The 26,801-nt window shown below is 45.2% G+C and overlaps 1 protein-coding gene across 1 annotated transcript; it reads left to right on the top strand.

The window, feature by feature from the left end:
• Window positions 1-1,259: 1,259 nt before the first annotated feature.
• On the top strand, window positions 1,260-22,585 carry LOC139548232 (protein FAM131A-like). The gene is made up of 5 exons (XM_071357771.1): window positions 1,260-1,644; window positions 14,271-14,364; window positions 14,798-14,980; window positions 20,008-20,139; window positions 21,104-22,585. The coding sequence occupies exons 1-5, from the start codon at window positions 1,609-1,611 to the stop codon at window positions 21,718-21,720; spliced, it is 1,062 nt and encodes a 353-aa protein (XP_071213872.1). The 5' UTR covers window positions 1,260-1,608; the 3' UTR covers window positions 21,721-22,585.
• Window positions 22,586-26,801: the final 4,216 nt, after the last annotated feature.

The following is a 26,801-nucleotide window of genomic DNA, read 5'->3' as shown; positions in this document are numbered from 1 at the left end:
ACCACATGCCGGCTGGCCGTAGACCTAGGTCTTTTCACACATTGAATAACGCAGGAAGGGGTAGAGGGGTTCTTGTCCGTAAAATGTCGGCACAAATAGGATAATCACCTAAATGTACTCCTGATTCCGGATTCTTTCATGAAAAGACTGCGTTTTGGGGAAAATGCCTAAGTGTTGCATTTTGAAGGAAGGCAATTTTAAGCTTTCATCTTTAAAAGCTATGCTTGTAACATTTTAATCACGCCTTGCATCTTTAACTAGACCCTACCCACGGGAGTTGAGTTAGATCAATGCGTTCAGTTAAATAAGTTGCAATAAGTTATCTTAGTGGGCTATCAGAGGCCCTCACTGAAATCGCATCTGCTGAGAAATGCAATTTTTAATTGAGAACATCAATCCCGAGGTAATTCTCTCTCCACTTCTAGCCCCTCACCCTTTATGAAATAGGCTGGTCCTTACACCGTGACATCCTCCAATCAGATCTCTTTCCACTTTAAGTAGAGCGAAAAGGGAGGTGGAAGCTCTGCCTGGTGTATAAAACAGTTTTCGCGTGGGATTTTTGTACCAATCCAACCTGCAACTTCTCTGCTAGCCAAGGCCGAATGACGCTACTAGGCTAGAGCTACACGAAGAACGCGGGACGACCCCGTGCTGGTGTGTGGATTTCACTAGAGTGTGACAACGAGGGGGAACCCCCAGCAGCGGAGCGTGAAGCCAATGCTGCTGCCGCGGCCTCAGAGCCCAAGTAGACGTGCGCTGTCCAGCCGCGGTGTTGCTGAAACGCCAGCATCGATCCTTCCCTCAGTGACGTAGGGAGAGAGGGGCACGGTTTGGCTACAGGCAGATAGAATACACTGGATATGAATATTGTAATGATAAAACCGCGCAAAGACTACACAGAAGCCATATAGAAAATACAGAACTCACAAGCAACCAAGCATTAACAAAAAGCAAGTGAAAACTTGGAAGAACGGGTTGGACTTTCCCCCGCCCTCGGTGTCACTCGAGGGTTGTGAGCAGCACGTCGTATCCTTGCGGAACCCAGAGAAGACTTCGGGGAGAGACAGGAGAGACTTCAGATCTATAAGGTACACTCGGGTCTTTTGTTGCAGAATGAAAACAGGTGTAGGTTAGGCTACTCGTGTGAGAAGCGAAAATCGGCCCTATTGGTTCCAAAACGTCAGTTGGTACGAGTTCTTTAATTTTGTTTTGATCATAAAAGCACGTCCCAGACCGCCTGATTTTTGCATACAACGAATGGTGTGAGTTGTGTGCACGGGACATTTAAGCGGTGCAATAGGTCGTTTGTTTATTGAACTGGACTGTAAACTTTGTTTTCATCTTTGAGTTTAGATATTTCTAGATAGACCATAAATCTGTTTATAATAGTCAATCAGTTGAGAATAGGGAAGCACTGGGGCTTTCTTCTGGAGGAGCTGCAGGAGATGAGGAGGGAGTGAGTGTTGGCATCGAGATGCCGCGAGAGCTGATCTCGTATAGCCTTTTGGTGAGCGCGCTAGGCAGGAGAGTGAAGTGATTTTTCTGCTGTTGAAGGATGCGGGGCTAAAGGTTTTATGTTTGAATGACCAGACTCTCCCGGTCGGCACAATGGTTTTGACTGCATTGACCCAGTTTAGCTGCAAGGTAAGACAGCATATTGATTTTATCTACGTGTTCTGTCTTCATGTTATCCGGGCGATTCGAAGAGCTATTCCCACAGACATGGCTTTATAGCCGTCATACATCATAAGATCGTTGAATTGACTAAGCTGTAATTAGTCCTTTTTAACAAATAGGGGGCTACCCTCGTCCGGAAATGCATAATTGAAATATATCACTGTGTTGGGGCATGAGCTACATAGCCCACAGACTGATTTGCTGTTCCCGAGAGACAAGATAGAAAAAGAAAAGGAGAGTCGCACACTCTAGGAGCTCAGATGCAATAATTGAATAACCTAATAATCAACGTTTCGACAGACAAGCTGTCTTCATCAGGGTATAATGAGAGACAAGCTTCCTTGGTTGACACCGCAGTTGTCTTGTTCTCCCGCTGGTTGTTTACAAGATCCCCCTGTCTTGTCTCAGTGTCTGTCCGCCTAGTTCTTTCCCATCTCCTCTTCATTGGTGTTTCCCACCGATATCTCCCTCGCTCGGTCCTGGAAACGTGATTCATTTGATGGGGCCTTGCACTAGCGATAAATCACACGCACCCCACATCCATCCATCAGTGCAAGCATCTATGTAATGCGCGCGCGCGCGTGCACACACACACACACACACACACACACACACACACAGTCGCTTATCACCCACAGCAAGCGAAATACAATATTGTTAGCAATATAAACAAGCCAGGGATGATTTATTTGATATGCCTATAAATCTGGAAGCCAGGCCCTCTAATTGCCTATCAAGTCATCGCCCCTTCAGACACTTGATGATGCTTTTGGCTTGTAGGGTACTGTGCTATCATCGTCAGACCGGCTATCAGCACTTGTCAGGACTGTAACATGTCAATGTAATCATATTGTAATCATATTGCTGTCCATAATACTGAATTAGATGGGCTGCTTCAAACTTTCTGTCTTTGTTCTGTGACGTGTTCTGTGTTCTGTGTTCTGTGACGTGCATGCTATCAGTGTCACCCCATTAATAGTCTACACAGACCTGTCGTTGCTGTAGGCTACACGACAAGACCCACCTGTTTGCCCATTATAACTATATCACAATGCAGCTAGCCTTGACATAATTATGTTGATTTCCTCTTAAGTCTTTCAGTGAGCATGGAAGACAGGAGTCGCACCGCCATGGTCTAGCTCTTGTTTCCACGACAACGACAGAGAGCGAGGCACCTTGGTGCCCAGCGAGAATACACTGATATCTACGCCTAGATGGCGAAAAAAAGCATACATTAAATATAAAAGATATAGCCTAGAGCAAATCAAAAATGTATGCACAGATAACGGATGTCAGCGAGCCTTTAATTTCCTGGTGATCCGCTCGCTCTCGATACGCGTGGCCGCAGAGAAACTGTTGCACAATCTGACATCATAAACCATTCAATTTGCCGAAGACAATCGACAAAAATCCTAGGCTAGGTCTATAAGATTGCAACGCTCCAAATCATACCCCCCCCCCCCCATTCGTAATTTGTTTTCTCTAGGCTGAATAGGCTTTTGAATCTGTTTGTATTTTATTTTGTCCTAGCTATATATATATATATATATATATATATATATATATATATATATTTTTTTTTTACAGATTGGTCTTCATTGCACTGCTCTGTGGACCAGGGATTTAAGCCTTTATAGAATCCTCGAGATTGCTATGAGACATGATCGCATAGGGATGCGGTTTTGCCTTTGACTGATTGATTCATCTGTTGTTTTATGTCTTATATAATCAGGCTACATTAGAGCCTACATGTTGTTTGTGTTGTGGGGAGACTACTGTGATTTTTTTTTAAAAGGTCATAACCTGATCCATTTGTCAATCCAAAGGCAAGTGAAAATCCTTGTTTACTTGGCAGGTATTAGACATGTAAATATTGGCATTTAGATCGACAGTGGTGCCGGTCGGTAGGTTATTTGTGTTTATTGGTTTGCTAATTCTCACCAACACGACCTCAGCATCAAGTCATTCCGTCGTCATAGAAACAGGAAGTGAGGTGTGTGGGTCTCTCTGTGTGATCCAAGGGGGTAACAGAGGGCGCAGTGCATGGCTCGTCTACCCCACAGCAATCTGTGTGTGTGAGGGTAGGAAATCAACACACATCAAAAGGGAGCCAGCGGCCACCGGCTCAAATGACAAACCAACGCCTTCCAAGCCCCTTCCATGAATCTAATTTACAAAACAGCGCGTGCATCCATAACCCCCTCTGAACAATACATTAATTAGCGAGCGAGCCATGGATTCCAAGATACAAAACACCCCGAGGCATTTGATCTCAATACATCCAATTAAATGGCAGATATTGAATCCTACTGGCGCGAGCAACTTGAGCTCGTGAGTGATGAGGTCAGTTATACTGGCCTCAATAGCACAGATGGGTGCCGGCGACTAATCGAGCAGAGTTGTTATTTTCACATGCTGTAACTAGACACGGTTTTCTTGAGAGGAGAGCAAAATAGAACTTATGTTTTGACAATATAGACCCACTCTGATTACTGAAAGGACACATCCAGCAGAGACAGGTTTTTGTAATATACTACTAAATGGCACTTGCATAGTTGATTATCTAGTCATGTTGCACTCAGCTTCACAAGCTATCAATTGAAAACAGCGATCACACAGTGCACTGTAGAGTAGAAGCTGTCCAAGTGCTGAAACACCTGTAGGGCATTTCCGTGCTTCTGCTTTGCAACCTTGGTCCCTCCTTCAGAGATAAGTTTGACAAATAGAATGAACTACAATATTTATCGTTTTTGTATTGGAACAACTGATGGAAACTATTACCTAAGAGGGACCACCACTGTGCCAAATAATGACGCAAGCGTTTATGAACAACACAATCTCACACTCAATTCGTGCAAATATGTACAAAAAGTATTTAATCAGATTTCGTGAATTTTTGCGGTTTTTGTGTGGCTTAATTTGTGTGAATAGACACATTTTTGTGCGACTTCATTCATAGGAAAATACATTTTTTAGTGGAGCCTACATTACACATTTTCTTTCATAATGCATTGTATACAAGGCTATGTCAAATTTGTTGAGGGTTGCCAAATTGGAGAACATTTTTTATTTCTTAAATTTTTTTTGTGTGGTATCGATTAAGTTATTTGATTGGGGAATGGGGATACATTTTTACGATGGGAAATTATAATACACACACACACAAACACTTACAGACATATACACACACTCACTTTGTTTGTACTCATGTTATAGCCAACTTTTGTATGAATTACTTTTAATAAAACATTTGTTTCTAGTTGTCATGAATTTATTATCTTTTACTGGTTAAATGTTTGTAGTTTGCATGTTTCAGTAATGATTAACATGGTTAAATAGTTGTAAATCTCTGCTTGATTTAGCTTTTGGTATATTTGGTATTTTTATACATATTCTGTATTTCCACTGAAAAAAGCAATAATTAATCAACACACTACTGTAAATAAATGGACACTACCTGTTATAAAAATTGTAAATTGCTATCCGTAAATGAATGGTGAGAAATGCTCGGTCTAAAGCCATTAGACTATGGGTTTCACAGCCCTATAGTAATGATGCAAGTTATATCACTTTAATAGCGTTTACTTACAACCTATGGGGTATAACATGTTGGGCAACGTGGTATAGGAGAGTCTGACATATAACCCCTAACTTGAGTTCAGTCTTCGCCAATGAGAATCAAGAGGGTCCTAGCTTCGTCCTTCATGACTGGGAAAGGCCTGTATTCTAGGCCGTAGTAAATCCCACATCCATCTCATTAGATCAGAACAGGATGGATCAACAGTGATTCATATAACTGGTTTGCATCCTAAAAAAGGATAGTTGTGTTTGCTGCATAACACACTTACATTATTTGTCTACCCATATGATGTGGATCATTGTCAGGTTATTTGACATATAAGCTTCAGTAACAAAAGAACACTATGGTTGTAATAAGACTTTAAACAGGTAGTTTGTAAATGTGTAGAATGTGTTTGTTTTGTGTCCACACTGGTAAGTTAACTTATGTAAAGTAGACAGTCACAGAGGATGTTCTTCTGAATAACTGATCAGGGCATAACACTTTCCATTCAGCTTCAGGCAACTTTAATGTAAGGCTTGATCACACCTGTAGTGACTACTTCTATCTGTCATGCCCATTGTTGCTTATCCATTGTTCACTAGATATATCAATGTAATTACACCCAACACAATGTTGAAAAACCGAATGCTTCCCACCATTAGATCACATAACTAGACGTGAGCTGGACGTGATCCCAACGCTGCCACCAATGTGGCGTAAGAAAGTGAAAGCTGCAACAGGGACTCTAACCAGGGCTCATATGTGGCAAAGTGAGCTCTAACGGCTGTTGACATGAAAGCCTAGTAGGCCTCTGGGCAGAGGCAGTAGTCCTACAATGCTGGCATATGCTTTGTTTCAATTGCCTCAGTATATAACATGATTGACACAACCGTAATAATCATCATGAAATGGCCTTGGAAGTGCAATAAGTGTAAGCCAACATAAGTCATTATTTTACATGAACCTGTTTAACTGCATTGATATGGATTAATTGATCATAGTCCAGGCTTGTTGTAGGTGCAAATACCATGCAGCTTTAAACCAAACAGATTTTTTTTGCAGGTCTTCTGTTTCCCCATATTTATTATTAATACATTTTCCATAATGAAAATGTATCACTATTCCCAAATCAAATACCTTCATCGATACCACAAAAAAATAAATACTGATTTTTTTGGTCCAATCTGGTAACCCTCATAAAATCCGACATAGCATCAGTAACCCAAAGTATTAAGCGGAAACAGGCAAAGAAAACAAAAATGGTGGCATAAATAAAAATAAGTATTTTGGTGTATTTTGACAACCTGGGTTGATTAACAATATTGGGCAGTTAACACGTTAGTTTTTTATATAAATAAATGTGGGACACAAAAAAGGGAGTGTAGAACACCATTGCCCAAAATGCATTGCTCCAATAACTTTAAAAAGATTGTTCCCAAGGTTTGCCCTCCCACAAATGTTTTTTTCCTATGAATGAAATCGCACAAAAAATGTGTCTTATCCTACGAATTATGTCGCCCAAAAATGTGTGTATTTTCACACGAATTAAGCCACACAAAAACGCACGAAATCTGCTGAAATACTTTTTGTACATATTTGCATGAATTGAGTGTGAGATTGTGTACTAAACAACAAGGCCAATTCGGTCTATTTCTCTGGAGTGTTGTTCAATTAGGTTTTGTTCAGTGCCAATTCCAGTCTGAGGAAGATGGCTGAAGTGATGGTGCCATATGAGCTCGCTCGAGCACGACGTGCCCATAGTCTTTTTCCATTTGTGCCTGTTGGTTAGTGCCTTGGCACTCATAATGGAGGGCGGTTGAAGTGCATGCAGCCAGGTGGAGGGGTGTTTGGGTGGAAAATAAAATGTGTATTTTCATAAAGAGATGGCATATTATATTCTCTGCTTTATTTGATTAGCAGGGAAGATAACTGGCCCCCTCTACTCTGACCTCCTTATAGCTTAGTCTGTGTTGAAAAAAATACAAACGACATAAGAGCCTTGCCTGCATGACGTAGGATGACTGCAAAGTTGATGTGCACGAGCACAGCCCTCCTCGGATAGCCCCCCGTGGTATCTCAATTCAAGTGCACCCTGTTTGCGTTGCTATTCTAAATAGGTATTAACTGGGGTTAATAGTCGGCCTTATCTAAGGGACACTACATTGAAATACCACGTATGGCCCGCTTAGCATTCTAAACGCTCCCTCTGGGTTAGCCCCTGCAGTGGCTCCTGGGTCCCTCTCGTGGCATGCTTGGCATGTTGATTTGCAGTTCACCTATAAGTTCTCTCCCTTTGACAGTGGCAGTCGACGGTCCTACTTTGCGCGTGGACTGGAGCGAAGCAAACTCAGTGACTGCCGCTCTTCGGAAACACCCGGATCTGCTTGGCTCACAGACTCATTCGCCACGCGCCTCTAGGGACACTGGACCACTGGCAGGTGCTGATTGTCACAGTTTGACACTTTTTTTGGCTCGGTCCACACATAGTGACGTGACACCTCCGAGTCCCCTGGACCTGCCGCCCAGCTACAGCTATCATACACTGTGCATTCAAGCGCGACCCTCTGTCACAGGAGATGTTTTCACTGGATGAATGCTTATTGATTAGGCCTATACTTTTTACTCAATAATGCGCTACATGAGGTGGAACATCATTGTTCATCGCTATTATACCGGGTTCGTTTACATCAGGGGCGCAACTTTCACTCGAGATGGGGACATGTCCCCCACATTCTGAAATTGCATTTCTGTCCACCCCAGTTTTATCATTGGAATGTGATACAAAATGAGACGACGGTGTGCTTTAGGACCACGTGGACGCCTCCGAGCGGTCTGGTAGGCTGGTTGGAGTGTTTATCTGACTGGATAATAAAATAAAATACAAATAAATAAATGAGGTCCCCCCCCCACTTCTAAAACCAAAGTTGCGACCCTGGTTTACATCATATTCCATCAGCCTAAAGCAGCAGTTCTGCACTGAGCATTTGTATCACCAACATGTTTATATGTTTTAACAGCAGTAGCCTATCTGTAATAGGTCTATTACATAAACCCCCGTGTTACTCGTTTATGTGTAGCTTATATTTTGTCTAATGCAATGGGATCGCCCATAATAGACCGCAGGGGCACCCAGATAATCACAACGGACAGTAGCCTAGCTCTGAATTGAGTTCTCTTCGAAGTCAATAGAAATTCGCGATGTGAAGCAGAACATTATTTTCTCAACCTTTTCTGGTTTAATAATTACCTAATTAACTAAGCCGTTCAAGTCGTTAACGAGTGATTCCGCTTTGGGTTCCTCCATTTTGGTTTTCAGTAAATGTTCACCAGTTAGTTTTCTAATTATTATATGAAGTCATTCAAAGTAATTAGCAATTCATTTCTAATGCAGCTTTCAAATGAGAATCTCAATGGCACTGAGTGTAATGCCTTTTTGCCTTGGCCTAAATGCAATTAAACAGATCTACTAAGGAGAGTTGGACGGTAGGGTCGGCAGCGGCTCGGCCGCCAATGCTGCAGTCTCAATTACTGTGTAGGCTTCAGCACTTCTGACTGACTGGCTTTGTACCCGGTGGTTGGCCACGTTGACATTGGGTTGGTTTGATTCAGCCTGAGCAGGTGCTGCCCTCCATCCATTTGGTCTTTTCGGAGTAGCTCTCTGTAACGATTTATTTGTATTTGTATTTATTAAGGATCCCCATTAGCAGCTACTGTTCCTGGGGTCCAGCAACATTAAGGCAAGTATATACAATTTAAAATATTATCACAATACTTTTAACAGCACATTACGTGTGTTCCCTCAGGCCACTACTCTACTATCACATATCTACAATATAAAATCCATTTATTAATATTATATTATTTACTGACCGCCACAATTGATTAGGCAATACCTAAACAATTTCAGGTATAGGCCTATCTAGAGGTGGAAACAATTATGCAATGAACCTGCTCACAGATCCTATATGCCTATCTCATTTAGTCCATGCTATCTCTCTCTACTGACAGTCTTATGCAGGCTATAGAGAAGTAAATAGAAGTTAGCATGTTGCTGGAATAATTCAGTCAAAGCTAATGATGAATCCGTCTCATCTCATTGTATCGATCAGCGCGCACCATCTGGATTTTGCAATGAGCCAGCCCGTGGCTGCAGTGACGAGGAGATTATTAGCACCGCCAAAATATTCCTCTCTCTTCTCTCTTTTCTCTTCTCTCTCCTCTCGTCTCTCTCCTCTCGTCTCTCTCTCCTCTCGTCTCTCTCTCTTCTCTTCTCTCTCCTCTCGTCTCTCTCCTCTCTTCTCTCTCCTCTCGTCTCTCTCCTCTCGTCTCTCTCCTCTCTCCTCTCGTCTCTCTCCTCTCTTCTCTCTCCTCTCGTCTCTCTCCTCTCTTCTCTCTCCTCTTGTCTTTCTCTCCTCTCTTCTCTCTCCTCTCGTCTCTCTCCTCTCTTCTCTCTCCTTTCTTCTCTCTCCTCTCGTCTCTCTCATCTCGTCTCTCTCCTCTGTCCTCTCTCCTCTCTCTTCTCTCCTCTCTCCTCTCTTCTCTCTTCTCTCTCCTCTCGCCTCTCTCCTCTCTTCTCTCTACACGGCTCTATTGAATATCTCGGCGCTGGAATAGAACGGTCAGGGCCATTATGATTGTTTGCCGCTTGGTGACCCTTCAGGCACTGTCGCAGAGCCGTGCCAGCGTGCCCATTGCCATACAGAAGCTCCGCTGGTGCACGCGTGTCGGCTCGTCCTCTCTCCACGTCCATCAAGCAATATAGATGTCGAATCTGTTTGTAGAAGGTGTCGCCTCTGAAACCTATAGAACGCATTTGAGGCATTAGTCTTCCAGAGGAACATATGAATGTATAGCTAAATTGAGACTAGGAGTAAAAACCATCTGTGGCCATCCGTGTGCATGTGACGTCATCTACGAATCACAGATCCACGTGTCCTGAGAGAAATTGCTCCTTGGTGATCGGTTGCTATAGCAATGCTCCTTTAGTGGAAAGTTCAGCAACCGTTTTCGAAGCACAGGCACAGGCATAGGGTCGCGAGGAGGCGAGCTCAGCACATACACGCAGCACACACACGCAGCGTAGTATGTTAGAGAAGAGGGACTTGATTTGCATCCTATTTTCTATGGAAAAGCTGCTCATCTGCGAGAAAACAAGGGGCGTTGTCACAGATGAAGGAACACTGGTATTATTAGACTACATGTCACTGATGCCAATAGCTTTGTAGCTATGGAAGCCTATTCTTGCGTGTATGTGTGCGTGTAGCCAGTGTGCGCGCGTACGTTTGTTTTTGTGATATCAGCGTATTCAGTTCAAAGAAACTGGAATAGAGCTGTCCAGTGTTAAAGCCTGTAGTAGGGAATTGCTGTGTCTCCCTGTCGCTATATGCACGTCATTCTGGCACCTGTTTGGCAACCCATTGGGCCATCCTAGTTTATTTGGGCAGATTGAACTTGAATATAATATTTTCTCTATTTAATTATTCGTAAAATAAGGGCAGTAGTTGTAAATAAACTCCAGTTCGACAGCGACATCTCGTATGAAACACTTGGCATTGCGTCTGCAGTTTTGGAGAAGATCGGGAGTTCAATACACCGAGCAGATACGCGGAATGCCAATTACTCAATTAATAAATAGCCTACTGCCGGTGCTGCTGATGTTTTCGTTTCATTTTCTGAGTTGAGAATGCTTCATAGGCCTGTCGTCACTATAGAGAGTTTATGGTAAAGGAATGGTTGAACAGAAACGACAGGCGAGTCTCGGATTTTAAACGGGGTAATGGCAACCTCGGCACCTTGCTTTCTGTTCACTAGACTGTGCCAGATTAGCCCATGGCTTGTCAGTAAAACGCCGGGCATGTCCTCGTTATTGAAGCACAAGAGTACCATCATCTTCACCCGTCTGTGTGGGGATGAATGCGGCCGATGCCTTCGCCATTCCGAGCTCTTAGCTCGCGTTCAGTAGGGGAGAGTGGGTGAAGAGGTAGAAGGGGTGACGGTGGTGTAAAGTGCAGTGGCGCCTGGGGTCATGTGAAACTCGAAGGCATGACATATCTCCCAGATTTTCTTCAGTGATGTGGGAGCTCGAGTCTCTCTGCGGCGCTAGAGGATTATCACGCGTCTAGTGCCGTAGTGGTTGACATAATCGCCAGCGCGGGAACATCTGAGCTCGCAGAGCCCCTGTCTCAGGGCTGTTTGAAAACGTTTCAGTATTTAGAGCGCCCGAAAAAATGTCATTACGTTCTGCTTCTGCTGCTAATGATTCTACCTTCATGAATTAACTATGCGCAAACGTAGATTGACGTGGGATCAGCTAACTGTCTACATTATAGACACGTGGACCAAACTAGGCTATAAAAAGCAACGGTGAACAAAAGCGCGTGTCAACACCAGATACAATGTTTGCGGTGTGACTTTACAGGATAGGCAGACCATACTAAGGGAGTAGAGTGGAGAGGATGGACATACCAGACCAATGGAGGAGAGTAGAGAGGATTAAGAGACCAGACCAATGGAGGAAAGTAGAGGATGGATAGACCAGACCAAGGGAGGAGAGTAGAGAGGATTAACAGACCAGATCAATGGAGGAGAGTAGAGAGGATTAACAGACCATATCAATGGAGGAGAGTAGAGGATGGATAGACCAGACCAATGGAGGAGAGTAGAGGATGGATAGACCAGACCAAGGGAGGAGAGTAGAGAGGATTAACAGACCAGACCAATGGAGGAGAGTAGATGATGGATAGACCAGACCAATGGAGGAGAGTAGATGATGGACATAACAGACCAAGGGAGGAGAGTAGAGAGGATTAACAGACCAGACCAATGGAGGAGAGTAGATGATGGATAGACCAGACCAATGGAGGAGAGTAGATGATGGACATAACAGACCAAGGGAGGAGAGTAGAGAGGATTAACAGACCAGACCAATGGAGGAGAGTAGAGGATGGACATAACAGACCAATGGAGGAGAGTAGAGAGGATTAACAGACCAGACCAATGGAGGAGAGTAGATGATGGATAGACCAGACCAATGGAGGAGAGTAGATGATGGATAGACCAGACCAAGGGAGGAGAGTAGAGAGGATTAACAGACCAGACCTATGGAGTAGAGTAGAGAGGATGGACATACTAGACCAATGGAGAAGAGTAGAGAGGATTAACAGACCAGACCAATGGAGGAGAGTAGAGAGGATTAACAGACCAGACCAATGGAGGAGAGTAGAGGATGGATAGACCAGACCAAGGGAGGAGGGTAGAGAGGATTAACAGACCAGACCAAGGGAGGAGAGTAGAGGATGGATAGACCAGACCAATGGAGGAGAGTAGAGAGGATTAACAGACTAGGCCAATGGAGGAGAGTAGATGATGGATAGACCAGACCAAGGGAGGAGAGTAGAGAGGATTAACAGACCAGACCAATGGAGGAGAGTAGAGGATGGATAGACCAGACCAATGGAGGAGAGTAGAGAGGATTAACAGACCAGACCAATGGAGGAGAGTAGAGGATGGATAGACCAGACCAAGGGAGGAGGGTAGAGAGGATTAACAGACCAGACCAAGGGAGGAGAGTAGAGGATGGATAGACCAGACCAATGGAGGAGAGTAGAGAGGATTAACAGACTAGGCCAATGGAGGAGAGTAGATGATGGATAGACCAGACCAAGGGAGGAGAGTAGAGAGGATTAACAGACCAGACCAATGGAGGAGAGTAGAGGATGGATAGACCAGACCAATGGAGGAGAGTAGAGAGGATTAACAGACCAGACCAATGGAGGAGAGTAGAGAGGATTAACAGACCAGACCAATGGAGGAGAGTAGAGGATGGATAGACCAGACCAAGGGAGGAGAGTAGAGAGGATTAACAGACCAGACCAATGGAGGAGAGTAGAGAGGATTAACAGACCAGACCAATGGAGGAGAGTAGAGAGGATTAACAGACCAGACCAATGGAGGAGAGTGGAGGATGGACATACCAGACCAAGGGAGGAGAGTAGAGAGGATTAACAGACCAGACCAATGGAGGAGAGTGGAGGATGGATAGACCAGACCAAGGGAAGAGAGTAGAGGATGTCTATTGATATACAGTAAGAATCAGCAGTAATGTTTGCTGTGACTTTGAAATACTCAGCTTTCCAGAATACACAGAAGAATTGACAGAATACTACAATCCTTTACCCATAAGGTAGCCAGACCAAGGGAGGAGAGTAGAGGATGGACATAACAGACCAATGGAGGAGAGTAGAGGATGGATAGACCAGACCAATGGAGGAGAGTAGAGGATGGACATAACAGACCAATGGAGGAGAGTAGAGGTTGGACATACCAGACCAAGGGAGGAGAGTAGAGGATGGATAGACCAGACCAAGGGAGGAGAGTAGAGGATGGATAGACCAGACCAATGGAGGAGAGTAGAGGATGGACATAACAGACCAATGGAGGAGAGTAGAGGTTGGACATACCAGACCAAGGGAGGAGAGTAGAGGATGGATAGACCAGACCAATGGAGGAGAGTAGAGGATGGACATACCAGACCAAGGGAGGAGGGTGGAGGATGGACATACCAGACCAATGGAGGAGAGTAGAGGATGGACATACCAGACCAATGGAGGAGAGTAGAGGATGGACATACCAGACCAATGGAGGAGAGTAGAGGATGGACATACCAGACCAAGGGAGGAGGGTGGAGAGGAGGGGGGTTGTTCTGTAGTTTCATCATAATAATCTTGCAATGGCCCTTCATATCATTAATGCAGTGTGTGTCTGTGTGTGTGTGTGTGTGTGTGTGTGTGTGTGTGTGTGTGTGTGTGTGTGTGTGTGTGTGTGTGTGTGTGTGTGTGTGTGTGTGTGTAAAAACAATGAAAACAGGTATTTTCTCTACCTTGAAAACATGAGTGTTCTTTTAGATCAGTTTGAAAGGATTTCTTGGTAGTCATAGCATGTACAGTACATCTGTATAATGGCCTCCACTGCTTGTCATCATTAATGTAGTGTATGAGTCATCCTTTAATAATGGTTGTTTTTTCCTTCACAGGTAAATGTTGAAGACACCGTTGAAATGTTACCAAAATCGAAAAGAGCACTTACCATTCAAGAGATTGCGGCGTTAGCCAGATCTTCATTACATGGTAAATACAAGCATTGCGCACAAACACAGTGTCTATTGTCTATTGATATACAGTAAGAATCAGCAGTAATGTTTGCTGTGACTTTGAAATACTCAGCTTTCCAGAATACACAGAAGAATTGACAGAATACTACAATCCTTTACCCATAAGGTAGTCAGTGGTGTCAGGGTCCACAGCGTCAAAGTCAGTCCTGTTCCACACGTAACGAGCAACCTGTCAAACACACACACACACACACACACACACACACACACACACACACACACACACACACACACACACACACACACACACACACACACACACACACACACACACACACACACACACACACACACACACACACACACACACACACACAACAAAGCCTGCCTGCTATACTCTTTGCATTTTACATGTATGTGACACTTACCCTCTAATCTTTGACCTCTAGGCATCTCCCAGGCGATGAAGGACCATGTGACGAGGCCCACAGGCATGGCCCAGGGCAGGGTGGCCCACCTGATAGAGTGGAAGGGCTGGTGTAAGCCCACTGACACCCCAACAGCTCTGGAGTCTGACTTCAACAACTACTCTGACCTCACTGAGGGAGAACAGGAGGCCCGCTTCGCTGCAGGTCAGTAGCCCTACCCAGTTTATAATTACGATCATTTAGTTTTACTTTAACAGGTAAGTTGACTGAGAATGTTTTTTGCAGCAATGACTTGAGGTATTAAAATGTTGTGCAATGTTCCTCTTTCTCTCAGTTTTTTTTGTCCCCTTCTTTCTATGCCACTATTTTTTCCCCTGTTCCTGTCTGCCTCCCTCCCTGCAGTGCAGCCTCTCAAGGTTAATTTGCACAGTAAGGTTCTGCTCCTGGCTAGTGCCGGCGTGACTGAGCACTTTTCTCTGTGCCCCTCGTCTCCTCACATTTTTTTTTCCTCTCCTCTCCTCTCCTCTCCTCTCCTCTCCTCTCCTCTCCTCTCCTCTCCTCTCCTCTCCTCTCCTCTCCTCTCCTCTCCTCTCCTCATGTCTCGTCTCCTCTTGTCTCCTCTCCTCTCCTCTCGTCTCGTCTCGTCTCCTCTCCTCTCCTCATGTCTCGTCTCCTCTTGTCTCCTCTTGTCTCCTCTCCTCTCCTCTCCTCTCCTCTCCTCTCCTCTCCTCTCCTCTCGTCTCGTCTCGTCTCGTCTCCTCTCCTCTCCTCTCCTCTCGTCTCGTCTCCTCTCCTCATGTCTCGTCTCCTCTTGTCTCCTCTCCTATCCTCTCCTCTCCTCACCTAATATGCCCCTTTACACACATACAGGCATGCAAACACTTCTACCCCCTTCTGATTCCACCATCACGTCCAGCTGACCCCAGGGTTATTTCACTTGTCCTTCACTTCCTCTTACATCATCTTCATGTGCCTGTCCACTCTGTCAGAACCCTGGTCAAAGTGCTGACATCTCTGGCTCCTTTTGAACTTTAGCTGGGCTTGGGTGACTTTACAGTGAATGTAATGTCCTGTATATGGGAGAGTGTAAATGTGTGACTGTTTGGTAGAAGTGATTTGTTTTCAATTATGGGAGAGAGCACAAGGGTAAATGTGTCGGAAGGTTTTTGACTATGTATGCACTGTATATGGTATGTATTTGTGTGTGTGTGTGTTTGCTGGCTCTCATGATAGATTAAGCCAGCTGAATGGGAGTTACAGTGGTGGTCCTGTCCATGTGGGGTTGTCCTATTGATGGACCAGCACGTGCCAACACACACACATCTCTGTCTCGGCCTCTCTCTAACACACACACACACACACACACACACACACACACACACACACACACACACACACACACACACACACACACACACACACACACACACACACACACACACACACACACACACACACACACACACTCTTGGATATTGGTTCTCCCCCTGCAGGAGTCTGGCTGTCTGCCCTGACCGACAGGAGCTTATTTCACCCTTTTGACTGTTTGTGAGTGTGAGAGGGAAAATAGAAGAGTGTACTTTTCAGTGTGTGTTTGTATCTGTGTGAGCGTGTCAAATGTTACTGTGTGTATGCAGCATGGGTGTAAACCTTGTGTGTATAAGATGGAGAAAGACAATGAGAAACGGAAAGAGACTAGCGGTATATGTTGGAGGATGGGCCTCCCTGTGTGTGAAGGCTGAGTTTAGGGCTGAGCCACTGTAGAATATGAATGGGAGAATCGATCTCTGTGTGAACCAACACATGAATACAGAACACATGACAGCAGAGCACAGCGGAGAGGGAAATAGAGAGAATTTAAATTGAAATGAGATGAGAGGGATGGGGAAAGAAAGAGAGAGCGAAAGAGAGAGAGAGAGATGAAATCGAAATGAGGTGAAAAAGAGGGAGATTGAAATGCAAAGGAAAATGAGATGAATGAGGAAAGGAGAGGAACACGTGTGGCTGAGGGAGAGAGAGGAGAAATAAATGAGAAGAGAGGAATGAGAAAAGAGAGGGATTGGATGGAATACAAAAGAGTGGAGAGGAATGAGGAAAGGAAGGCCATTGGAGCAGCGGAGAGAAAGAGGTAATTTGTGATTGGCTAGCTCGTGACAGTGATTGGAGGTGATTGGTCAGTTTGTCTCTCCGGAACACTGGCTCTGTCACATGCCGAGTCACCTCAGCCATAGAGAAACCCACGATCACCGTGTCCCCTGTGTGTGTTTTTATTTGTGCTATTTCATGTACATGTGTGTATTAATACACGTGTGAGTTGGAAATATTTTTGCATATCCCACCTCTCCCTGAGACACCCTCAGAGAGTGGTCATTATTGACAATTAGAGTTAAGTGCCTTGCTCAAGGAAACATCAGCAGATTTTTCACCTTGTCGGCGCGAAGATTCAAACTAGCGACCGTTCAGTTACTGGCCCAATGCTCTAACCACTAGGCTCCCTGCCACCCCTCGCTGGGCTACCTGTCACCCCCCGCTGGGCTACCTGCCACCCCCCGCTGGGCTACCTGCCACCCCCCGCTGGGCTACCTGCCACCCAGCTGGGCTACCTGCCACCCCCCGCTGGGCTACCTGCCACCCAGCTGGGCTACCTGCCACTCTGTTGGGCTACCTGCCACCCCGCTGGGCTACCTGCCACACCCCGCTGGGCTACCTGCCACACCCCGCTGGGCTACCTGTCACCCCCCGCTGGGCTACCTGCCACCCAGCTGGGCTACCTGCCACCCAGCTGGGCTACCTGCCACCCCCCGCTGGGCTACCTGCCACCCCGCTGGGCTACCTGCCACCCCCCGCTGGGCTACCTGATACCCTTTTCTCCCCAATTTTGTGGTATCCAATTGGTATTTACAGTCTTGTCTCATCGCTGCAACTCCCGTACGGAAGCGAAGGTCGAGAGCCATGCGTCCTCCGAAACACAACCCAACCAAGCCACACTGCTTCTTGACACACCAAGCCACTCCAATGTGTCGGAGGAAACACTGTACACCTGGCGATTGTGTCAGCGTGCACTGCGCCCGGCCCACCACAGAAGTCGCTAGTGCGCGATTGGACAAGGACATCCCTGCTGGCCAAACCCACCCAAACCTGGACGACGCTGGGCCAATTGTACGCCGCCCCATGGGTCTCCTGGTTGCGGCCGGCTGCGACAGAGTCTGGACTCGAACCCAGAATCTCTAGTGGCACAGCTAGCACTGTGATGCAGTGCCTTAGACTACTGCACTACTCGGGAGGCCAATCTCACATTTCTGATTGTGTTACAGTGCATTCGGAAAGTATTCAAACCCCTTGACTTTTTCTACATTTTGTTACATTACAGCCTTATTCTAAAATGGATTTAAACAATTTTCACTCATCCATCTACACACAATACCCCATAATGACATAGTTAAAAGAGGTTTTAATTTTTTAGTGCAAATTTATTTAAAATACAAAACTCATATCACATTTACATAACTATTCAGACCCTTTACTCAGTACTTTGTTGAAGCACCTTTGGCAGTAAATACAGCAACAGTCTGTTTAACTATGACACTACAAGCTTGGCACACCTGTATTTGAGGAGTTTCTCACATTCTTCTCTGCAGATCCTCTCAATTTTTGTCAGGTTGGATGGGTAGCATTGCTGCACAGCTATCTTCAGGTCTCTCCAGAGATGTTCGATCGGGTTCAAGTCCGGGCTCTGGCTGGGCCACTCAAGGACAACCAAGGACTTGTCCTGAAGCCACTCCTGCGTTGTTTTGTCTGAGTGCTTAGGGTCGTTGTTCTGTTGGAAGGTGAACCTTCGCTCCAGTCTGAGGTCCTGAGCGCTCTGGAGCAGGTTTTCATCATGATCTCTCTATACTTTGCTCCGTTCATCTTTCCCTCGATCTTGACTTGTCTTCCAGTCCCTGCCACTGAAAAACATCCCCACAGCATGACGCTGCCACCACCATGCTTCACCATAGGGATGGTGCCAGGTTTCCTCCAGATGTGACACTTGGCATTCAGGCCAAAGAGTTCAATCATTGGTTTCATCAGACCAGAGAATCTTGTTTCTCATGGCCAGAGTCCTTTAGGTGCCTTTTGGCAAACTCCAAGTGGGCTGTCATGTGCCTTTTACTGAGGAGTGGCTTCCGTCTGGCCACTCTACCATAAAGGCCTGATTGGTGGAGTGCTGCAGAGGCGGTTGTCTTTCTGGAAGGTTCTCCCATATCCATAGAGGGACTCTGGAGTTCTGTCAGAGTGACCATTGGTTTCTTGGTCACTTCCCTGACCAAGACCTTTCTCCCCCGATTGCTCAGTTCGGCCGGGCGGCCAGCTCTAGGAAGAGTCTTGGTGGTTCCAAACTTCTTCCATTTAAGGATGATGGAGGCCATTGTATTATTGGGGACCTTCAATGCAGAATTGTTTTGGTACCCTTCCCCAGATCTATGCCTCGACACAATCCTGTCTCGGTGCTCTACGGACAATTCCTTTGACCTCATGGCTTAGTTTTTGCTCTGACATACACTGTCAACTGTGGGACCTTATATAGACAGGTGTGTGCCTTTCTAAATAATGTCCAATCAATTGAATTTACCACAGGTGGACTCCAATCAAGTTGTAGAAACATCTCAAGGATGATCAATGGAAACAGGATGCACCTGAGCTCAATTTCGAGGCTCATAGCATAGGGTCTGAATAAGGTATCTGTTTTTATTTTTAATAAATTTGCAAAAATGTCTAAAAGTATTGTGTGTAGATTAATGAGGAAAAAATGTGTTCAAATAAATTTTAGAATAAGGTTGTAACGTAACAAAATGTGGAAAAAGTCAAAGGATCTGAATACTTTCCGAATGCACTGTACCTGTGATTTGTGTGTGTGAATTATTTGCAGTGTTTGCATATATACCCAGGTGACATGTTTATATGTTTGTATGATCTACGACCACTCCGGTTTAGAACCTTGCTGTGATGTCAGTCTATCCCTGTACTCTGTCTTCCACAGAAAAGACCTGTCAATCACAAAGCATATGCCTGCATCATCATGGGCACTCAGTGACAGGGCTCGATGTCTGACCTGTGTGTGAATGTGTGTGTTTGTGTGTGTGTGTGTGTGTATTGAATTTTTGTTAAAATGATGTCTAACCTGTATGTGAGTGTATGTGTGTGTGTATTAAATGTTGTTGAACATGATGTCTAACAAATGTGTGTTTCAGGTGTGGCGGAGCAGTTTGCCATAGCGGAGGCAAAGCTGAGAGCCTGGTCGTCTGTGGATGGAGATGACTCTAATGACGACTCATATGATGAGGACTTCATTCCCGCCAACGAGCCCACAACACAAAGCACGGGTACTGTACACACACACACACACACACACACACACACACACACACACACACACACACACACACACACACACACACACACACACACACACACACACACACACACACACACACACACACACACACACACACACACACACACACACATATTAACTAACTATCATAATCAGACCACCTCCAAAACGATACCAACTTTTTCAACTTCCAAATTTGAGCCAATACTACCCTATTACAACTGGAGTATCACTGAAGAATGCATGGTCCTCCTTTCTCATACCTTCATTTATTCCTACCCCCTACTCCAGGTCTTGCACATCCTTTCTCCCCATCCCCCCACCTCCCTGTCTCCTCTAACTGTGTGGTGATGAAGCTGTCTGAAACTCTGATTGTCCCAGTGCCCTACTTTCATCCTCTCACAAAAAATGTTGTTCCCCGGCGCAATTTGATATCCCACATGCAAGTTTAATTTGATTCCTTTGCTGCAGACAGGGGGGTGGGGGGGTTGCTATATGAGTTTGTTGGTTGTGTGAGTGGACTATACATTTAGTGCGTGTGTGTTTGTGAATGTTTGTGTGTACTATTGTGGGGATGCCAATGCTTTTATGCTGATTGCTTACTCCACTGCACCAAATATGACTGCTTTGTTTTGCTTGATAATGTCATTTATTTTCATTTAGTATGACATATTTTATTCCGTAACACTATATGGGTGAGAAGTTGCCCCAAAGGCAAAGATCTAGGATCAGCTTGCATCCTATAACCTCCACCCTTTCCAGATTTAGCCTGATAAGTCAGTTTGACTATTTAACGTGTCTCCTGTCATTCCCGAACAATACATTGCTCTCTCATCAGTAGGGCTCCTAGTTTTTCCTGACCACGTGACCTGACCTCATCAGGCATGGTAAGACAATAGGCAGGGTCATTCAGTACACTCACTGTCTCTCTTCTCCCCCCTCTCTGGCTCCAGAGGTGCCCCCCTACCTGAGGGACCTTCTTCACAGTCAGGTGTGTCAGCACCTGGGTCTGCGGGGGCCATGCTGCGAGGGAGCAGGTAGAGGAGACAGGCCCTCGCCCACTTCCACAGACACCATCTGCTCCAGCCTCTGCAGCCTGGACGAGCAACACCCCTTACTGCGAGATCTCACCCATCACTGCGGCATCAACTACGGTAACGCCGCCGAGCTGGCTGCCAAGATCCTCTCGGCCCTGCAAGGGGGAGAGGAGCTGCTGTTGGCCCGCCTCCAGAGGGTGGGGCAGGGGGTTAGAGGGGGAGGGGACTTCAACAGCCTGGGGGGTGGGAGGGGCCGGCCGGGGGGGGAGGAGTCGCCCTGCTACTCTGTGACCTACTCCGAGACCTACCTGTCACCCGGGGAGGACGACGATACGCCCTGCAAAGACTACGAGGGCACCGTGTGCCAGGGAGAAGGAGATGGTGAGGTGTACCCACCTGACTATGCCACCCACAGGAAGGTCTCAGACGTAGCCTCCTCTGGGGTGGTGTCTCTGGACGAGGATGAAGAGGAGGAAGAGGAGGAAAAGGAGGAGGAGGAGAGGGAGAGAGAGCAAGGAAACCAATGTCATTGATTTTTGTTTAATCCATTGTTTCTCTGTCCATCTCTTCGTCCCTCCCTTGGCCTCTGATATGTTAAGCCTGTCCATCTCTCCGTCCCTCACATGGCCTCTGACATGTTTAAACCTGTCTGCATGTTTTATTTCATGACTTGAACTCTTACTGCTGTGTAACCCCTTTGTCTTGGCCTTATGGCATCATTTCGATCCCCTACCTGCCTGCCCCCTGACGATTTGATATGTATCAATATATTTTTGTCTTGAGGCGTCCAAACAATCTTTTCTATCAATGTGAAGCAGGAAAGCTGGACTGGCTGTCACAGCCTTCAATAAGAAGCCCAACAATTGGTCTGTGGTTTCAGTAAGAAGCCCATGGATTGGCCAGTGGGGTTCAGTGCTCCACCTACACACAACAAGAAAGCGAGAGACTGCTAAAAACTAAAAAAGACAGAAAAAGACTGAATCTTAAAACTATGAAATATCTTTGCATGTGTTTGCAAGTGCTGAACTGAACTTGTGTGCTGACCTGGTCTTGAGCACGTCGGTTTGCAGTTTGGGCTGTTCTGTATAACCCCACCCTTCCCCCGCCCCCACCCAGATACAATGTATCCCATTGGTGGACAGGTTCCACTGCATCCTGAAACCTGAAACCCCTCCTCTCTTTTGCAAGAGATGTAAGCCGTGTTCCTCTGCCCAGGCGTTGCTGACGCGTGCCAGATCATCCTAAATCTGGATAGTTATTTAAATCTGGTGTCTGACGGCACAGTCGATGATGTGGCACACAACAATTGGATGATGCATGCAACGTCTGAACAGGGGAGCACGACCCCTAGCATCCTTCTGGGCATGGCTTGCTGAGTATGCCAAACTACCAACGTCTGAACAGGGGAGCACGACCCCTAGCATCCTTCTGGGCATGGCTTGCTGAGTATGCCAAACTACCGTATGTAACCTGTCACCAACAGTTATGAGCAAATGCTGGAATGTCTTAAAAGTGACAGGAAATATGTATTTGATATGCTTTTATTGTACTAGTTTTCTATCATTCAACATGTTGTTGTTATTATAAATATTCTGAATATCATGATGACTAACCGTCATAATGACATACTATAGCTACCGGATTTTATTTTTGGTTCTATGGTTTCCTATATCGAAGGCCAATGGTCTTAAAAAACAACGAAGACAAAAACACAAATAGAATGTTCCAGAAGTGACCATTTGGTGAAAGATATGGTGTTTGGTGGATAAATTGTTGTACAAAGACAGAAAGCTAGTTTTCAGTGAGGTGTTGAGTTGCATTGGAGATTTTCTATATTTTTGTATGCATTGTTTTGCTTTAATCTTTGCCTATGCGGCGTGCCAGTGTATGTGTTTTTTGCACGAAGCTAACGTGGCTGTAGATTTCTCCTTTCTTTGTTATCACTGTGTGATATAGTATACCGGGAAAAAAATACAAATGTGAACAAAAAAATGTTTTATTTTATTTGGAATGGGGATACTGTGATACGGTTTGTTATTGACATGATCCTCAATGGAAATATTTTCTTGTCTTTGTAATTATATCGGACTTCTTTCTTTCCTGTCATAGCTGCTCCTAAAGCAAAATTCCACGTTTATTTCCATTCTTTTTCAAACAATGTCAGGAAAAGGGCATTTTTTGTAAATAAATCTAAATCATTCCATTGCCATGGTGATCTGAGGAACCTTAAATTGGTCACTCATACAACTCAGGAAGTCCCATTGGTTCAGAGTGTCAGTATATCCCAGCCCTACACAACAAGCCACTGCTCACTCATCCTCTATCTCAGCGAACTACTGTGTGTGTGTGTGTGTGTGTGTGTGTGTGTGTGTGTGTGTGTGTGTGTGTGTGTGTGTGTGTGTGCGCACGTGTGTAAGGAAATGTATTCCCGATTAAAGCACAGAATTAGTGCTCAGCTCACCTCTTCAGCTCTTCACTGATTGTTCAGGAAAGCCTCTGTGTGTATGTGTGTGTGTGGTAAAATAATACACGGTCATCAAGCTTTCATTTGTGTGTCCGCTCCAAAAACCCCTAATGCAGCGATTCCCTTTAAATGGTGTTTTAGTATAGCAATGTTCTGACTGAAGGTAAAAGGCTTGGCCTACATGGTGCTTTTGGAAAGGACATCAGACCAATTACCGAGCTCGCTTTTTGGAAACAAAAATGTTTTTTGTTGTTGACATTCTGCCATTAGGACAGAGAGATGTTTAAAAGTAGAGGTGGCGTCATACATTTTAGCACCATGATTTGAAACAAAACAACTGAATTATTTGATGATGACACCTCTAACAACTAGTGGACTGAATGAGTCTGAGACACAAATTAAACTCAGGGGGAACCATTACGCCTATGCATTCATTTATAACCTTTGACCTCCTGTGTTCTGATTGGCAATACGGTCAGGTCAGTTCCATTCATTCTGTCCAATGACAAACGTTAACCCACCACTGAGCCAGAGCTATAGATCCACTTGACATCCACAACATGCTGACATTTACATTATGGTTCTACACAGAACAATTCACAGTATGTAGAAAGACACTACAACAGCTAGGTGGTTTTTCTAGAATGCGTCTGGTAATGCTGTCTATTCTAATGCAGTGTTCTGTGCATCCATTTATCATGGTTGACAAGACTGTTTGGGGTACGAGTTTCTCACTTATCAGCAACTCAATTAACTTAATGGAACAGTGAGCAGAGCACTGTTTGTCTACCTGCCTCAATTACAGCTGTACAAAGATGCTCGTATGGTAGTGGACCTCCTCTTTGACAAGGTCAAGGGTTAAAAGTGAAACTAGACTTGTGGAAGGTTAGATCCTGGTGTTTAGAGGATTGGAGGGTTTGAGTATTATTTAGTTGAAGGGACACTGCGTCACTGTCCTTTTACTGACATTACAGAGAGGGGATGTTTGCGGCCCGACAAGGTTGTGATTTTGTCCTGATGCAGTGACGTGTGTTGCATTGTTTTCTGTCCCCCAAGTCTGGCTGCATGGCGCACTCACTGAAAGTGCCTCCCTGGTGGTGTGTGACGGGCACCTTGGTTCCGGGCATCTCGTTTACACACAGCTGTTACACACACTCTCCCTCTCTGTCTCCGTCTGTCTCATTTTCTCTACCCTTTCTCGTCCCATGCTCCTCTCTGTTTCTGTCCCTTTTTCTCCTGCATCTCCTGTCTCCCACTTTCACCCTTTCAGTCTGTTTCCCTCTCCTTCTATCTCTCCTTCCCTTCCTTCATTCCTTCCTTCCTTCCTCCCCTGTCCTTATCCACAGGAGCCCTTTCTTATAGAACTGGGGGACAGCAGAGCTGAATGCTACCTTTGTCGACAGGCAATTAGCCAGCGATGATGAAAAACAACTGATGGACACGTAGAGCAATGGGAGATGTCTCCTTCTTTCTTTTTTCCTCTCCTGCCGTGTGTCTATCTTTCCTGTCTCTCCTTCCCCCTCTGACCTAATATGAGTATTTTGAGGTAAATTGCCCCAAAAAGCTGCTAGTGGTTGCTATAAGAGGAGGGTGATGTAACGGGGTGGCGCCACTGTCCTGTGATTGGATCAATGTTCTATGATTTATACTGCGCCAACCAATGGGAATGAGTGTCTCTATCCTAGTGCGGCACAGATGGATTTGAAATCGAGGCATGTCCTATGTGTGTTTGTAGAGAGAGAGAGAGGCCACATGTTCTGTGTGTGGCCTGTTGCTCCAGGCCAGCACTGACATTGGGCACTTATCACAGCGAGAGGCTCTCACTACTGCTCCAGATTCTCTGTGTGTGGTTGTGTGTGTGTGTGACGTTCTGTGTGTGTGTGTAATAGAAACAGCCGGGAGAGCAGCGTTAGAAAAAAAACACATCAAAACCTCTGACAGACGGTGGCAGTGGAGAGTGGGAGGAGTGGATATGCACTGTAGAATATGGATATTCAACCTGCAGTGGTCCCATCGCCCTAGCCTAGCTTCCTCTTGGACTGAGCTTGGGAGAGTCACTGCCTCAGCACCCCACAACCATAAGGTGAACATCTAGACACTACAGGCTTTCTGTTGAACATCTAGACACTACAGGCTTTCTGTTGAACATCTAGACACTACAGGCTTTCTGTTGAACATCTAGATACTACAGGCTTTCTGTTGAACATCTAGATACTACTGGCTTTCTGTTGAACATCTAGACACTACAGGCTTTCTGTTGAACATCTAGACACTACAGGCTTTCTGTTGAACATCTAGATACTACAGGCTTTCTGTTGAACATCTAGATACTACTGGCTTTCTGTTGAACATCTAGACACTACAGGCCTTCTGTTGAACATCTAGATACTACTGGCTTTCTGTTGAACATCTAGATACTACAGGCTTTCTGTTGAACATCTAGACACTACAGGCCTTCTGTTGAACATCTAGATACTACTGGCTTTCTGTTGAACATCTAGATACTACAGGCTTTCTGTTGAACATCTAGACACTACAGGCTTTCTGTTGAACATCTAGACACTACAGGCTTTCTGTTGAACATCTAGACACTACAGGCTTTCTGTTGAACATCTAGATACTACAGGCTTTCTGTTGAACATCTAGACACTACAGGCTTTCTGTTGAACATCTAGACACTACAGGCTTTCTGTTGAACATCTAGACACTACAGGCTTTCTGTTGAACATCTAGATACTACAGGCTTTCTGTTGAACATCTAGACACTACAGGCTTTCTGTTGAACATCTAGTCACTACAGGCTTTCTGTTGAACATCTAGATACTACAGGCTTTCTGTTGAACATCTAGTCACTACAGGCTTTCTGTTGAACATCTAGATACTACAGGCTTTCTGTTGAACATCTAGATACTACAGGCTTTCTGTTGAACATCTAGACACTACAGGCTTTCTGTTGAACATCTAGATACTACAGGCTTTCTGTTGAACATCTAGACACTACAGGCTTTCTGTTGAACATCTAGACACTACAGGCTTTCTGTTGAACATCTAGATACTACAGGCTTTCTGTTGAACATCTAGATACTACAGGCTTTCTGTTGAACATCTAGTCACTACAGGCTTTCTGTTGAACATCTAGATACTACAGGC

This window comes from Salvelinus alpinus, chromosome 21 (genome assembly GCF_045679555.1).
Source record: "Salvelinus alpinus chromosome 21, SLU_Salpinus.1, whole genome shotgun sequence".
Classification (NCBI taxonomy): domain Eukaryota; kingdom Metazoa; phylum Chordata; class Actinopteri; order Salmoniformes; family Salmonidae; genus Salvelinus; species Salvelinus alpinus.
Note: the sequence above shows the minus strand (reverse complement) of the source record. Positions and strands in the feature narration are given on the sequence as shown.